The following is a 17,057-nucleotide window of genomic DNA, read 5'->3' on the forward strand; positions in this document are numbered from 1 at the left end:
AGGAAGAGGTCCTTTCCTCTGAGGAGTCTCCCTGCCCCCCCGCCCACCTTCCAGGCACTCAGGGTCTACCCCTCCCATGTCTGGGCTCCCTCTGGGATCTGCCCAGCCCCTGATCTGGTCTCAGAACACAGGATTCCAGGCATTTTGTTCCCAGGGTATTTCCTCTGCTTGGCTCTGAGTTCCTGCAGGGCAGAGCCAGTGTCTCATTTCTCTCAGGGCCCAGCCCAGAGTCTGGCCCAAAGGGCACCGAGAAAGGTTTGAAGAATGAATGAAGTTGGAATTGAGCTGAACCTTGGATAGATAAAGGAGAAAAGAAGAAAGCATTTCAGAGACAGAGGCAGGAACAACATGGCTGGAAAGATAGGGCACACGTGACCGACATGTCTTCAGGGACAGAAGGATCTGGTTTGGGAGGGAGGTTGATATTTGTGCCAGTTCTCTCTCTCTCAAACCTTTCCTATGGTGCTAAGCCAGTGCTCTCTCAAACATCTGCCACAGTGTTTGTGAGTTTGGTCCTCACATCAGCCCTGAGAAAAAGACGTAATTATTCCCATTTTATTGATGAGATAACGGAGGCTCAGAAAACGGATGAGCAGGAATACAAATAGGCCTGTCTGATTTCTGAGCCTAAAGAAGTAGGTGGTTGGACTTTGTAGCCCTGAAGGTGGGCATAGTTTGAGGGGTCCTGGCCACACAATATGTTACCAGCCTCCGTCCCGAATAGAAGGCAATGGCATATGCATGGGTCATGATCCCATAGTGTGGCCCCTGTGCTGGCTTAGGTGGAAATAGGGGCGGTAAATGACAAGTGGTTTCATACCCACAGCCCTTTACCTGCACAGCTGCTCATACCCCATGTGCCCTGCCTCCCTTGCCCCACTATGGACTTTTCTGGTCCTCCAGGTGATCCCTACTCTTCTTTCAAGCTTGACTCAAGCCTCCCTTTTCTCTGGAGGCTCCTTCTGGAGTAGATCTGACCTTTCATGGCATTGGGTCTTTATTTGACCCTGCTCCAGCACGTAACCCCAGGAGGTCCTATTGAATGTTTGCAGAGTGAATGAGTGTGTACACATGTCCAGGAAATCCCCATCCCCCAGATTCTCTAGAGAGAGGCAAAGCCTCCCATCCCCCACCTCCTTCCTCTCTTCTCTCCTCCCCTTCCCTGCCCCATCCCTGTGGTGCTGAGTCCAGCAAGGCTGGAGGTTGAAGCAGCTGCCTCTGGCTGCAAGAACCAGTGGGCCCAGGGGTCGGGGGGAAGCAGGAAGGGTTGCCAAGCCAAGCCTGCTCCACACCTCCCATCTAGGGCAGGGAGGGCACGGCTGGGAAGGGCTGAGAAGCCAGGCCACCAGGTCAGTTTGGGAGGAAGAAGCTTCCTGCCGGCCTTCCACCCAGTAGGCAAGTCTGCTGGGGAGGAATCACCTGTGCACTCCCTTGGCGGAGAGCCTGAGAGTCAGGGCTGGACCCCTTGTCAAGAAGACTGCATTTCAGACTGCATTTGGCAATTCTCTGGGCCCGGCTAGAGGTGGGATGGGATGCAGAGATGAATAAGATCCATTTCCTCCCCAGGGGAGCTTACTGCCAGACATTTAGGGAATAATAACAATCATTGAGCACTTTACCAAGTGCCAGACACTGATCTAATTGAAAAGTAACTGCACGCTCACAACAGCCCAAGAGATAAATGCTACCAGAAGCTCCATTTGACCTGTGGGGATAATGAGGCACAGAGAGATCAAGTAGCCTGCCCCAGACCACATGGTACGTAAGCTACATACTGGGATGCCTGAGTGTGGACCCAGGCAGTCAGGCGTCAGAGTCTCTGCATTTAGCCCTCACATTACACATGCTGTAAGCCAGCCCAGGTGCCATCTGCCATGGCCAACACATGCAGCATCTTAATCCCCACTTTGCCCCCTTGTCAGGAGGTTTTTAGGCACTGTAAACGTGCCAGCCACCAAAGTATGCTTTAGGATATCACCATGACTAGTGCCCTTTGCTGCCTGCCATGGTTACATCTTTATATATGGGCTTGTATTCTCATTCCTGGGAAGCACAGTTCCTGTGACTCTACCATCTCACAGTCCCTTGGAATGTCTTGTACAAAGCAGGTACTCAGATGCGTTTGCCATTGAGGGGTTGAGAATTTCCCCAGGTCTCTGTGACATGAACAGACTGGATCTGGGTCTCAACCTGTGCACTGGGAATCACGTGGGGAGTTTAACAAAAACTGATACCCAGAACCCATCCTCAGAGGTTCTGATGTAATTGATGTAGGGTGCAGTCTGAGCATGGGGGATTCTAAACACCCCATGTTATTCACAGTTATTTTGATGTACTGCCTGGGCTGAAAAGTCCCATATTAACACTGTTTTAGAAATCTTGGAAGTTTCACTTGAGGGAAGGCAGCAGAGGGAACAGCTTTGGAGACCAGTAGGCAAGATTCACATCACAGCTCAGTCACTTACAAATTGGATGAGTTTGGGCAAATCAACTTTCCCAAGCCTCAGTTACATCATCTGTAAAAGAGGATAATGACACCCCCCTAGAAGGGAAATGCTTGAAGTAAGATTATTGAGCATCTACTAAGTGCCAGGTGCTTGGGTGCTCTTAGGGGACAATAGAAAACAAGACAGCTGTGGCTCCTTATCTTGTGATATTTACCTTCCTTAATTCAGTTTAAGAAACTTTTACTGGGTTTGGGATATCAAACATTGTATGGGTTCAAAGATGGACAAGAAATTGTACTTGCCCTTGAGAAAAAGAGTAGTAGACACTAATTAAAATAGAGGAAGGAAGATGACAAGAAGGTTACGAACCAAGAGTGGTGGGGTTCAAAGGAGAGAGGTATTTAGAGGGCAGACCAGGGAAGTTTCTGTGGAAGACATGATACTTTAGAAGGCCCTTAGAGGATAGATAAGATTTTGTAGAATGGGATGAGTGGTAGTGGAAATAAACAAAAGCACGGAGGCAGGAACAGCCAATAATCCAACCTGGCAAAAGAGCTGGATATACATGCAGAGGAGGGAAGAGAGTGTGCATACACGGCAGGAAAATCAGGGTTGGAGCCTTAAATGCCAGGGTAAGGCATTTACACTCGATTTGGTCAGCCGTGGGAACTATGCAGGGACTGGAGCTGGGTTGGATAATTCTTAGTTCTTAATACCTGGACTGCCTCTGGCTTCATTCTGGAGTTTGTGTCTTCATTGCCACTGTCCTTGGGGCCTCCCCTTTTCTGCTGATGTCCACCTTGGTCCTATGTTCAGTGCCCTGTCGCTGTCCTCAGGTAAGGGTCTGATGAACTCACCCAACCTCAAGCATAAGATGCATCTCCAGATGGTACCTTCCTAGGTAATTGCATTTTGGCAGGTACAGTGGAAGGGGCACCAGACAGAATCTGGAGGAGGCCTGGTTCTAATCCTAGCTCTGTCTCTCATCAGCTGTGTGATGTTGGGCACGTCACTTCCCTTCTCCCAGCTTCAGTTTCCTCATCTGAAAAGTGGCCAGGCTGGATGGGTCAATTGACAATGACCCTTCCAGCTGCAATGGGTCAATTGACAATGACCCTTCCAGCTGCAATGGGTCAATTGACAATGACCCTTCCAGCTGCAATGGACTCTGACTAACTTTGTCAATTGCTAAATCCAGGAATGTTTCTTTTGACTCATGCAAGGGGCTGCTGCTGCTGAAAATGAGGTATTAAGCATGAGGCTCAAGGGAAAGAGATGAAGAGGCCACATGTAGGTGATCAGCAGGGTCAGCTGGGTCCAGGCTTGGATTCATCACAGCTCAGGTGGGTATGGGAATGGAGACGCCTCCAGATGATGTCAGCCCCCAGCTATTCAGGTGTTCCCAGTTGAAATCCCAGACACTGCACGGTAGAAATAAAGCCATACACACTGTGCTGTCTGAACTTCTGTCCCTCAGAATGCATGAACATAGTGAAATTGTTGTCCTGTGCCACCAAGGCTGGTAATGGTTTGTCATCAGTGACAGATAAATGGAAATGGAGGAAGAGGTGTTTAGGGATAGTTTGGTGGGGGACTCCCCATGTTGGTGAAACTTCACCAGTGGGTGTCCTTCCCCTAGGTCCATCGACGTCAGAAGCCACCTCTGGTCTTGGATATTACTCTATATATCATGGTGCTCTTAGGAGAGGAGGCTCGCTCACTGCACTGTTCTGGATTATTGTGAAGTTTGTAAACAAGGAACTCTTTCTCAAGGATGTCCTGGACGCGGAGGCACTGCTCAGCTGGAGGGCAGGGTCCATCTGTATTTGTCCCAGTGTCCAAAAGGCTGAACGGTGTGTGTGTGCTCACACTGGTAGAGGTCCTCTAGGTGCATCTTACACACTCCATCTCATCTCAACCCCACCATAGCTTCATTAGGAGCTACTGGAAGGAGCATTTCTCCCACTTTACTGATGAAGAAAGAGCCATGCCCAAGAACATATATACGGAGTGGCAGGGCAGGGCTTTGAACCTGGTGGTAGGACTGAATCTAAGGCCCTTTTGAGGAGCCCCGTGGGTGACTTAGGGATGGAAATTCCAGGGGTTGGGGGGGTCCTCGTTTGCTTCCTCTAAATAGCCTCTTGTTTTGAAATAAGACTAATGAACTTGGCTTAAGTTCTGTTTTCCCTTCCTTCCTCCCTTCACCCACTCCACTCTCATTCCTTTTTTTCTTCAGGATTTTTTGGCCGAGGGCAGAGAGGAGGAACCCCTCCCAAGTCCTCTATTAGGAAGGCGTGATGGCGAGATGGGGGCTTCACTTACCAACCATGCTAGGACAAAGGGCAAACTAGGGCAGGCTGCTCCCAGGCTGGGTCGGGGGCAGTGAGGAGCAGAGCGGCCCTTCTCATTGCAGCCTCCACCTTGCCATGCGCTGTGGGCGTGAGGTTTCCAGGAGAGTCTGCGGTATAGGGAGCAGAGCTGGCTGGGAGGGAGGAGGCGGCCTATTCCTCAGTGGGGCTTCCTCGCTCACGGTGTGTATGGTGGGGAGAGGAGCACGCAATTGCCATTTTCTGAAGATTGTGTCAGACCATATCACACATATAAGCTCATTCAAATCGATTTCCAGATAAGGCCGGGGGAGGGTAGCCGACTTGCCCAAGACCACGTAGCATGTGCGCGGCAGAGCCGGTAGGGACGCGCAGAGGGTCTTGCTACCGACTCTCCCCGCTCTCCCGGGAGCCTGGGAGCCCTGGGGCGTCCCCTACCTGGTCGGGAAGCTGGGCTCTTGCCCCGGGGCTGTCCGGAGGGGGCTCCAGCAGGGGGCGCCCAGAGCCCCGTCCCGGGCAGTCGGGCGCGCCTCCAGCCGGCGCCTGGGACGGGGCTGGCCGCTCCGCCCCCTCGGCTCCTCGGCTGCTCGGCGGGCGGGCGCCGGGCGCTCTGGGAGGAGAGGACTGCAGGGCCGAGCCCTGCTCACCCCGCCGTGTCCCCATTGCCCACCGTGCCCGCCGCGGTCGCCGCAGCGCAGCCTCCCGCCGTGAGTAGCACCTGTCTGCGGGCTCGACGGGCAGGACGGGGCGCGCGGCCTGACAGTAGCAATGCCCGGGGCTGGGGCTGGCGGGGCCAAGAGATCCAGGCACTCGCTCGCAGATCCCGGGCCCGCCGCCCCAGTGCCTGACGCCACGGCCCGCGGCATTGTGGCCGGCACCCGAGCGCTGGAGCTGCCCGCTGCTGCCCTGGGGCGCCCTCCGGAGCCTGGCACTTTGACCTGGGAGACAGGATAGGGGCGGTGGGCAGAGCCAAGCACCCAGCAGGGAGATGGGACACAGACGTCCATCAAGTTAGGCCCCCTGGAACGAGCAGAGCACGCCCAGCTCCCGGCCAAGTCTTCTCAGCTTGGGCCGACTCTCTCACCTCCTGCTCCCGCCTGGCACAAGGAGGTGATGCGAGGAGGGTGCTCAGATGTCTGAGCCTCCTGTGGGGCCGAATGAAGCTGTGGTCCCCGCCGTCAGGCGCCCCTGCCTGGGGCAGAGCTAGGGTGGGCAAGGGGCAGCAAGCACGCGTGCTGCAGGTTGGGGTGGAAGGGCTTGGAAGGGCGTTGCTAACAGTTGACTAGGACTCTGGGCCAGGCGTTGTGGAGGTCCCAAGGCCTGCATAGGTCTGGCTAACCCTCACTATAACTCTGCACGGTGGAAACTGGTATTCTTACTTTACAAAAGAGAAAACGAGGCCCAGAGAGGTGAGCTTCGTTGAAGCCGTGCAGGTAATGGTAAGGTAGGGGTGCACACTGGAAGAGAGGGCATCATAGCTGGCTGCCTCGGGGGCAGATGCAGGGACAGTGCCTGACATCTTGTACACTGGAATCCATTGGAGGGCAGCTGCTCTGGTTTCTGACACTGCGTTTCTCAACTGCCTCTGTGGAAGGTATTCCTGGGAGAGTCCTGTTGACCTAAGAGGCCCTGGTGCCTTGGCCTCTTCACAGCTAACTTCAGAGCCCTGTCCTTCCCCAAACCACTCATCTCCCAAGATGTTTTTTGAGCACCTCAAGTGGCACCACTGATGATTCAGCAGCTTCTGAGGAGACTTGGGCAGAGGAGTTAGGGGTGTGTGGATGTGGCTGGAGGTCTGCTCCTCTGGGGTAAGTTCCTGGCTGGCAGGAATGAGACCCGCACCCAACCTGCCCACCTCCCTGAGGCCTCCTGATTTGTTAGCTGTGGGGTGAACAAGCAGGCTTCCCAAGGGAGCTGGATCTTTGCCAGAGGGACCAAGTTTCTCTTGGGTCAACTCAGGCAGGTGGCTGACCTTCTGTGGGCCCCAGCTTCCTCATCAGAGACCATGATGGTCAAAGCCTGGAATATAGAGAGGAGCTCTGTAATGCCAGCACCCCATCCCTTCTGTTGGTAGCCTCTCCAGAGCCTGAGTATGCTGATTCCTAATGGGGGTGTGTGTAATGAGACAGTTGTGTGTGTTTGGCCCAACCATTGCCTGCCCTCTTGCTGTGGTCCCGTTTCACTCACTTGCACTTGGTGAGGTGGGGTGAGGAACTGAGAGAGTTCACTTTGCAGAGTGAGCTGGGCCAGTGCGGGAGAGGGCTTCGTGAGTGTTGAGAGTTTCCTGTGAGGTGATCTTCCAGCCCTAGACACATCCTCCTAGCTTGTCCCTCAGGAGGCCATCGACTTTGCCAACCCTGGTGCCATCTTGGAGGAGTTGGGGTGGCAATCAACAGAAGAAACCCTGGGAAGAGGAGTAGGGTGGGTCACACATGTGATGTTCAGCGAGTCTCTTCCCTGTCTGGATCTCAGCTTCCTCTTGTAAAAACAAGTGGGTTAGACCAGACAGCAGTGGTTTTCAAACTTCTATTTCACAGTGAATTCTTACCCAGAACCCCAACATGTAGTATGGATAACATGGAACTGCTCTGGCTTCCCCTTCTCACCCTGGTGATCCTGAAGCAGGTCTAAAAATCCCTAAATAGATGATCTGTGGGATCCCTTTCTGTGGAGTTCTAGGAAATCTGTGGTAGCCCCCTCAAGTGTTGCCTCCTATTAGAGTTGTAGGCAGGAATTTGAATTCCAAGGACTCCTTCAGGAGAAATGTGGGCATTAAGGTGGGTGTCTTCCTGGGAGCATCTGGAGCTGATGGCCTGTGCCTCTGGCCAAAAGTTGTAACTGTGTCCCTCCCCTCTGCCATGTGATTTCAGCTTTTGAGGCTGGAGAGGTCCTTGTGCCTCTGGGTCCTTATCTGGGTCATAGCTGGTGACAATAATTGCACCTCATTTCACCCCTTTAGTTTGTGTCTAAACTGGTACAATGCAAATTCTCCTTAGGAGCGGTGTTAGGAAAGTGCTTGAAGTGGCTATCAGTTGTTTTATCTGATGAGCATCTGAGCAGCGGCCTTGAGAAAGGAGGCTGGGGAGCTAAGTTAAAATCAGCCAACACTTATATAGTGCCTGCTGTATACTAGCCTACTACAAGGGGTGAGAATGTCACAATTCTTGCCCTTATGGGGCAAGAGGAGGGAAGGAATTCACATTATCCAGGGACCATTTAAAAAATTACACATGGGTTATCTCATTTGTTTCATATTAGTTTCATTTTTTAAAATTATGTAAAATTTTGACCACATACAAAATAAACCTACATCCCATATATCCGTCTAACTACCACCCAGATCAGAAAACAACATTGCCGGCACTCTGAAGCCTCAGAAGCTCCTCTTCCAACTATCCCGAGGAAGGGGATAACCACTCTTCTGACGTCTAGCACCATGCATTAATTTTCCCTAAATGGGATCACACAGTACGCAGTCTTTTATGTCTGGCTACTTCCATTTAACATTATGTTTCTGAGATTCGTCCATGTTGTTGCAGGTAGCAGTAGTTTGTTCATCTCATTGCTGGATAATGATTCCATTGTATGGGTATATAGTACTTCAATTTGTTTATCCAGTCTTCTATTGATAACCGTTTGGTGGTTTCCAATTTTTAGTTATTACTAATTGTATTGCGGTGACCATTCTAACGTGGATCATTTGGGAAAACATCTGCATGCATTTCTCTTAGGTATGTCCCAAGAAATTGCCGAACAGTTTTCCAAAGGTGGTCCCAGTGTATACCCCTCCCAGCAGTGTTTGAGAGCTCTAGTTGCCGCACATACTCACCAACACTAGACATTGTCTTACGTTCACTTTCCATGGAAGGAATGTGAAACTCAGAAAAGGTATCTGTGCTCAGCTAAGCACAATGTGCCAGTAAGTGAAGGAGCTGGGATTTGAACCCTGGTCTATGTGATGACTATGGAATCTGTTCCCACCCTCTGGGTTAGACATAAACGTAGCCAGAATGTGATCAACTCAAGCCCTAAAAATGTATGAAGAGCACTCTTTGGGAACTTGAAGAGGTGGAGAATTGTCATCTGTTTTTGGGAGGGCAAAGATCATGGAGCCACACAGAGATGGTAGCATTTGGCTGGGTCTTTTGGGAAGTGGGCAGTTTTGCCCACTCTCCAGGGCTTTCCAGCTGGGCCTGCCCTGGCAAGGTCCCCACTTCAGCCAAGACGTAGCAGGGATGAAAGTTTTAAGGGCATGGGAAAGGTCAACTTTGACAGGAATATAGGATATGTAAGGGAGGAGGCAAAGGCTGGAAAGATGACCTAAGCCTAATTGGTGGACCTAGTTTGTCCCTAGGGGGCTCACCTGCCCCCCCCCCCCCCCAGCCACCCAGGATGTAGAACCCCAGGCAGAGGCTCACCGTTTTGCTGGGAACTGGGGCTTCTTTGAATCCTACTCTCAGCAAATGGAGCTGGCCTCTCACCAAATGGTAGATCTTAGCTGTTCCTGGGACCACTCTCAGGGTTTCTGCCAACAGAATTTTTTTGGAGTTTCCTGCTTCCATCTAGCTGTGTGAAATTGGTAACCCCACCCCACAGGACCTGACCCAAATTGTTTATTTGGAAGGAAAAATTGTTTTTTCAGCAAAAATAAGATGGTAGATAGTACTCCCTTTACTCCCTGGGCCAATCTCAGGAGATTTGCCAGGATGTTGGGGGTGAGGGGGCGCCAAACTTCTGATTATGGTCAAGCCAAACTTGCTAGAGGGCTCCCTGGCATGGGTTAAATCACAGCAATAATCTTTCTTAGTTGTACAGTAGTTTATATCCTTATCCCCACATGGATGTGTGAAGTATGTGATATAAATAGCATCACTCTGTTTACAGGTGAGGGGATGAGTCCCAGAGAGGGTGCCCACCTGCTGTGGGTCACAAGGCTAACATACACTCACGCTGGTCTGGAACTGGGGCTCCTGGAGCCTGCTCTTTTCATGCTTACCCCGGCCCTGGCCAAGCATGGAGGATGAATGAGGGAGCCTGGGCACCCACAGGCAGGTGACCCTGAGAGTAAGCCCTGTGAGCCAGGCCAGCTCCTCCTGAGGGTCTTCAGGTTCTGTGTGCCTCGGTGGAAGGGAGAGAGGCAGATGGCGTCTTGGTAATGAAGCTCTGGTTTGCAGGGGGCTAAAGTGGTGGAAAGAGGGTGAAATCTATATACCCCCTGAGAGTTAGGACAGCTCCAGCCACTTGGCGTTGATGAGATGTGCCCTTATGGAATGGTTCCTCCACCTAGCCTGGTGAAACTAGTCTTTTGGGGTTCATGGAGCCCACATGTGGTTGGGATCTGATTGGCGGTCAGCAGAAAAGCTGCCAGTGCTAACCAAAATGAGCTCTGAGAGGCCTTTGCTAAAGACCCTTGGAAGACAGATCCACTGGCAGCTGGTTTTATTCTTGCGATTTGCAGACTATGCCCTGGGCCCTGCTCTTGGGGTGTTGTCCAGAGTGGCACGTGGCTGTCCCAGGAATGGGTAAGCCCCTTGGGGCAGAGGGATCCCAGGAGAGGATGCAGACAGTCTTTTCTGGTGGAGTGGTAAGTGCTCCCCATGGCTCAGAGTTGGCCTATGGCTTTCAGTGAGATGCCTGGGGCAGGCAGAGTTGGCTCGATTTTACAGATGAGGACACTGAAGCCCTTCTGACAAGAGAGGAGATCACAGGGCTAGTTGCAGGCAAAGCTGGAACTAGCACCTCAGCCTCCTGACTCCTGGCACCTTTTGGAATTTGCCTCGCTCCTCCTGCCCATCTTTCTTTCGGGGGTGATGAGTGAGAGAGTTTACAGATTAGTTCAGACACGCAGTTGGGTGGTACAACCCCTGAGGGAGCTGAGATCATGATAATGATCTCACCTTTTTTTTGTTTTTTTTGAGGCGGAGTCTTGATCTGCCACCCAGGCTGGAGTGCAGTGGCTGGATCTCAGCTCACTGCAAGCTCCGCCTCCCGGGTTTACGCCATTCTCCTGCCTCAGCCTCCCGAGTAGCTGGGACTACAGGCGCCCGCCTCGTCGCCCGGCTAGTTTTTTTGTATTTTTAAGTAGAGACAGGGTTTCACCGTATTAGCCAGGATGGTCTCGATCTCCTGACCTCGTGATCCGCCCGTCTCGGCCTCCCAAAGTGCTGGGATTACAGGCTTGAGCCACTGCGCCCGGCTGATCTCACCTTTTAACAGCATTTTCTAGTTTACAAAATAATTTCATGACTTGAAGTTGATTTGACAGTATTAGCCCCATTTTACAGATGAAGAAGCTAAGTCTCTGGCAGCTTAGGTGGCTTACCCAAGCAAGACTGGGACTTGTACCTAGGACTTCTGACTTTAAAACTAGTGCTTTTTTTCTTTTTCTTTTTCTTTTCTTTTCTTTTTTTTCTATTGCCCAGGCTGCAGTGCAGTGGCGTGATCTCGGCTCACTACACCTCTGCCTCCCGGGTTCAAGTGATTCTCATGCCTCAGCCTCCTCCCGAGTAGCTGGGATTACAGGTGCGTGCCACCATACCCGATTAATTTTTGTATTTTTGGTAGAGATGGAGTGTCACCATGTTGGCCAGGCTGGTCTCGAACTCCTGACCTCAAGTGCTCCACCTACCTTGGCCTCCCAAAGTGCTGGGATTACAGGTGTGAGCATCGTGCCTGGCCTTTTTTTTATAAAACTGTACAATAGCTGCCTCTTTTTGCAGTAGTTTTGAATTTAATGAAAACAAATAGCTGAAGTTCACCATGGATGTTTTTCTGAACTTTTTCAAACAGATCTGAAGACCTGAGGAGCTCTCCTTTCCTGTCTCCTTAACAAATTTGAATTCATGTAAATTAAATAAGAACCACACATCATCAGCTGCAAGTGAGAAAAGGCTTGAACAGGGCAGTTCTTGAGGAGCCAAGGCTGTGGATTATTACTAAATTATTAGCTCCCTTGCAGCCAATTATGTTTAGGCCTTAGACTCTTAGGCTTGTGCTAATTTGGATGACTGTCCTAACCACAGGTTTCTTCTCATTTCAGGGTTGTATGTTCAAGGCCTCAATGAGGAGCCCAAACATGGAGCCATTCAAGCAGCAGAAGGTGGAGGACTTTTATGACATCGGAGAGGAGCTGGGGAGGTAGGAGACTGTGTAAGAGGTGGGGGGATGCCGAGGGAGCCAAAGTCATGCTTATTCTAGCACAATTGTCAGTTGGTGTTGGAAGGCAGGGCCACAGGACCAGTGGGAAGCTTTGAAAATGAACCTGAGGATTATTCACCTGCCTGGGTGACTTTGCACATAGTCATTGCTCTGAAAATAATGACTTGCCAGTAAAAGGGATGAGAATTGTTGAGTTCTGTGTTTTCAGCATAATCTAGCTGGCAGGGAAAACCTTCATGATTTTTGTTTGATCTGTTACTTTTTTCATGAAGTTCCCCCAGGCTCTGGATAGAGACCTGACTTGTTGGTTTTCTTCTGAGTCTCACTTGGGATTCTCCATGGTTCCCAGGGTTTTGTTTTAAGCTCAGAACCTGGATGGGAGGTGAGGTAATCCTGAGAATGGATTTATGTTGAGTAACCAGCCACACGAGCCCTGTCATGAAGTTTTTCTGGGATCTTTGTTACTTGGTGCATTTTCAGGTTTGCTGAGCCCAGAACACAGCCAGGGTGAAAATCAGATCTGATAGTACTATAGTTACTATTTGGATAGAAATTAAGGTTTTCTGAAGCTCTTTTCTTGCCTTCCATTTCTACCAGCTGCTAAGATTTAGGTGGTAGTGTAGTGATTACAAAATAGCAGTCCTGAAGTTTGAGTCTCACAACAGTGCATGAAATAGGCATTATTTTTACTGTCATTTTCCAGATGAGGAAACTGTGGTCCAGCATTTGGGCAAGTTGCCCAAAGTTGCTGAGCCAGTGAGTGACATAGCCAAGGTTCTGACCAGTCCATTTTGCACCTGCACACCTGTTATGCCGTCTCCCATAAGCCTGGCATTTGTACACTCACACATGCTCATCAGAGCACCTAACCTCACCCCTTCACACACAGTGCAGCATGAAAACATGGGAATTTAGAGTGTGTAGACCTGGAAAATCTGAGACGGGTCTCAGTTAATTTAGAAAGTTTATTTTGTCAAAGTTGAGGACGCATGCCCATGACAGCCTCAGGAGGTCCTGACGACCTGTGCCCAAGGTTGTCACAGCACAGTTTGGTTTTATACCTTCTAGGGAGACATGAGACATCAATCAAATATGCAAGATGAACATTGGTTTGGTCTGGAAGGGCAGGACAACTCCAACTCCAAAGGGAAGACTCTAATGGGGAGGGGGCTTCCAGGTCATAGGTAGATAAGAGACAGATGGTTGCATTCGTTTGAGTTTCTGGTCAGCCTTTCTAAAGGAGGCAATCAGATATGCATTTATCTCAGTTAGTAGAGGGGTGACTTTGAATAGAACGGGAGGCAGGTTTGCCCTGAGCGGTTCCCAGCTTGACTTTTCCCTTTAGCTTAGGGACGTGGAGGCCCCAAGATTTAGTTTCCTTTCGCAAGTGTCTACTGTATCCAACAGGCAAAACAGGAGTTCTTTTCGCTTTATAGAACTCCTAGGTCAGGACTAATTGTCTTGCTTTTTTTTTTTTAACTCTCAAAGATAAAACAGGGCTTCAAAGCCAGAAGAGCTTCACTCCAAAGAGAATGAGAGACAGCAGGTGCTTCAAGATCAGGGAGCTCATTCTGGCTGGCAGGATGGTGCGTGGGGGAGAAATAACTGCAGAGAACCCAGAGGGGGATGACTTCTCCCAGTCTCGGGCCTGGTGAAGGGATAGGAAGAGAACATAGGACCAGAGGCTGGGGTTGGTCACTGGAGCCTGCCTTATGGGAAGCCAGGTTCTCTTTGCCTCAGGTTCTTCTTCTGCCCTTGGTGGCTCCAGCAGAAAGGTGACATTCTCAGCAAAAAACCACGGCCAGCCCTGCCAATGGTGCTCGATTCAGTGCCCTCACTTGGCCATGCCCTGCGTGTGAGTACTGTGGGTACCAAGATGAGCAAGATCAGACAGTCTCTGCCCTCCTGGAGCTCCACCCTGGCAGCGAGACAGCTACACACATGCTAACAAGGGCAGTCTTGGATTGGACTAGAGTCTGGGTGGGCAGAGAAACTGAGAAGTTGTGGGGAGTGGGACTCTGAAGAAGGAAGTAGAACCAGCTTCCTGGGGATTGCATTTATGATTCCTTCTTAGTCTTGTCTCTCCCTGACTCCATATACCAAGGACATGTGCTATTAGACCCAGAAGAGACCTCATGTTTTCTGGTCCTCTACCTGCAACAGGGCGTGGAGATCCCATGCATCTCATAGTCTGGGATGTCTTGGGGTGATTCTCACCTCCCCTATTCTTCTAAAGTGCTAATGGGGCAAAAGGTGAGTAAGCAGCTGATAAGGCCCAGGGACTAGGGGCCAGGGGCCTTTGGAGTGGCCAGATGTCCTAGGATTTGTGGTCTAGAGGTCAGATGACCTAGAAGGCCTTTAGAGGTCCTGTCTTTCAGGCCTCTCACTTGACAGTTGAAGAAATGGAGGCTCAGAGAGGGGAAGGGTCTTGCCTGGGGCCACAGAACAGGCTAGAACTAGAGCTGCCTTTGGATGACCACTCAGCTTCTGAAGGGACAGTCCTATTCTTCTCTCCTGCCCTCCTGGTCTTCACTTAACATATTCTTGGGGACCTACTGTGTGCCATGCACCATCCGAGCAGTGGAAAACAAAACAGACATAGTCCTGTCCTCTGGCAGTTTATGCTCCCCAGTCTGGTGGAGAAAGGCACTAGATAAGTGGACGCTAAGGGATAAATCACCATAAGGTGTGTTAAGGGCTAAGAAAAGAGAGAAAAGGATGCCCTGCAAGGGAATGATGGGGGATGTAGTTCCAACTGGGTGGTTAGAGAAGATTGCTCTGAGGAAGTGACTGCTCCTTTGAGAACTGAGGGGTAAATGCACAAGCCAAGTCAGCAGCATGGATGAGCCCTGAAGTGGGGAAGTGCCTGGGACCTGGGGAGCCGGCAGGAGGCTGGTATGGCCTTGGAAAGTGGGCCAGGGGCAAGCAGTGTTACATGAGGCTGATGGAATGGGGACTAGATCCAGTTGGTGAATTCCCTGCCAACACAGAGTGGTGGAGAGGTTTAGCCTTTGGGGTCACATGGGTTGGGGTTTGGGTCCCTGTCCTAGTTGTGCAACATTAGGACAGTCTGCCCTCTCTGAGCCTCAGCTTTTTTACCTGTGAGACAGAAAGAGTACCATTACCTAGCTCATGGTCATGGGGATGAAATGAGATGCCAAGTCGGGAATCCCTCTCAGAGCTGGGCATGGGGTAAGTGTTCATGAACAAGAGCTTCTGGCTTTCAACAGTGACCAGATCGAGCCTTTGAAGTAGGTTTGTAGTGTCAAGGCCCCATCTTCTGCCTCTGCAGCCTTCTAGGAGGAAGGCGTGGGACTCTGCAGGAAGAAGAGCAGGGGGATCATCCTGATGTCTGGGGAGCTCAATGTAAACCTCCTTACTTGGCTGTCAGTGAGTATCCTAGTGTAGACTCAGGCCCCTCTCATTGATTTTAGCTCTTCATTAAGTCCGAACTATGCAAAAATGAAAATGTACAACAGTTTGTTACATGTAACAATGAATAAAGCTCAGACACGTAATGTTGAGCAAAGGAAGGCAGACTCAGAAGGGTCTGTACTGCTTTATTTCATTTGTGAAAGTTCAAAATGGGCAAAAGGAATCAATGGTGCCAGAAGTCTGAATGGTGGTTATCCTTTGGGGACTAGTGACTGAAAGGGGGCACAAAAGGGATTTCTGGGGTGCTGTATTCTGTTTCTTGATCTGGGTGTCTGTTTCACAGATGTGTTCATTTTATGAGTATTTATATGAAGACATACATGCATATGGGCATTTTCCTGTTTATTAGTCCTTAACTAAAACTGTATAAATATATATATATATATGTATTTTTGTTTTGTTTTGTTTTGAGATGAAGTTTCACTCTGTCGCCAGGTTGGAGTGCGGTGGTGAGATCTCAGGGGGAGGGTGCCAGTAGGTAGGCCCAGTGATGGTTTTGTGAACTTCAGCATAGAAAACTACTGCATGCACGATGATATAAAGTAATTTAACGTCAGCAGCAGATAATAAAGAGTGATTCCTTGTTTCCTATCCTCCTGCAACCTCCGCCTCCCGGGTTCAAGCTATTCTCCTGCCTCAGCCTCCTGAGTAGCTGAGACTACAGATGCGTGCCACCACGCCCAGATAATTTTTGTATTTTTAGTAGAGATGGGGTTTCACCATACTGGCCAGGAAGGTCTTGATCTCTTGACCTTGTGATCCGCCCGCCTCGGCATCCCCCCAAAAATAAATAACCTTTAACTCTACTTCCTGCCCTGGCCTGGTTCACATGTTTCTGATTCCTTTAGAGGCTTTGTCTATCCTTATCCTATGAGTAAGAGCATCTCTGTAGGAAAAGCTTTGGATGGAAATGGGATACCCTGGCAGGAGCATCCTGCACTCTGCTGGGACCCTCCCTGGCTCTGCTCATTTGCCTGATTTCTAGCTTCCAGCGCTGAGTGCAGGCAGTTGGCTGTGCTCACCCTTTTGGCACCAGCCCGCTTGGGATGCTGGAGGTTGTCTGCTGTTTCTGGGAGTGTTTGGAGAAACGTTGGCTTGCAGATGTTGGCATCTCCCAGCCTTGGTAGCAATCAGTAAAGCAGAGCAGGGAAACATTACAGCAGGGCTCATAAAGAGAAACTCATCCAACTCCTCATTTTATAGATGAGGCTAAGGCCAGAGAGGAGAAGTGGTGAACTGGTGATAGAACCAGGGTGGGGTCTGGTAGTCTGACTCCTAGCCCAGGACTCTGGCCACCACATCTTAAGGACCCACAAGACACAAAGTCATTTCTTCCTTTAATTGGAATGCTTCTGAGCAGTGGGAGAGAATATAAGGGAAGGAAGTCTTTTCTGTTTGTACTTGAGGGTAGTGTAGCACGGTCAAAGTTAGGAGAACGAGACTTTGGGAAGGAGTGATGTTTCTCAGGGGGAGGGTGCTAGTAGGTAGGCCCAGTTATGGTTTCGTGAACTTCTGCATAGACAACTACTGCATGCACGATGATATAAAGTAATTTAATGTTAGCAGCATATAATGAAGAGTGATTCCTTGTTTCCTATCCTTTGATTACTTTCCTTTACTTAGATGGATTTTTTTTTTTTTTTTTTGGTTTGTTTGTTTGTTTTTGTGAGATGGAGCCTCACTCTGTCAC

General features: G+C 50.1%; 1 protein-coding gene across 8 annotated transcripts in view; it reads left to right on the top strand.

The window, feature by feature from the left end:
* Window positions 1–5,232: 5,232 nt before the first annotated feature.
* The window catches only part of DAPK2 (death associated protein kinase 2), a 143,249-nt gene continuing 131,424 nt past the window's right edge, over window positions 5,233–17,057 (top strand). For 4 of the 8 annotated variants that reach the window (XM_033189821.1, XM_033189819.1, XM_033189814.1 and 1 more), the window contains exons 1-2: window positions 5,233–5,481; window positions 11,814–11,911. In XM_033189821.1, the coding sequence (XP_033045712.1) occupies window positions 11,820–11,911 (92 nt within the window). In that variant the 5' untranslated portion in view covers window positions 5,233–5,481; window positions 11,814–11,819. The other 4 variants (XM_033189815.1, XM_033189816.1, XM_033189818.1 and 1 more) reach the window with 4 other exon arrangements.

This window comes from Trachypithecus francoisi, unplaced genomic scaffold, assembly GCF_009764315.1.
Source record: "Trachypithecus francoisi isolate TF-2019V2 unplaced genomic scaffold, Tfra_2.0 Lachesis_group3, whole genome shotgun sequence".
Classification (NCBI taxonomy): domain Eukaryota; kingdom Metazoa; phylum Chordata; class Mammalia; order Primates; family Cercopithecidae; genus Trachypithecus; species Trachypithecus francoisi.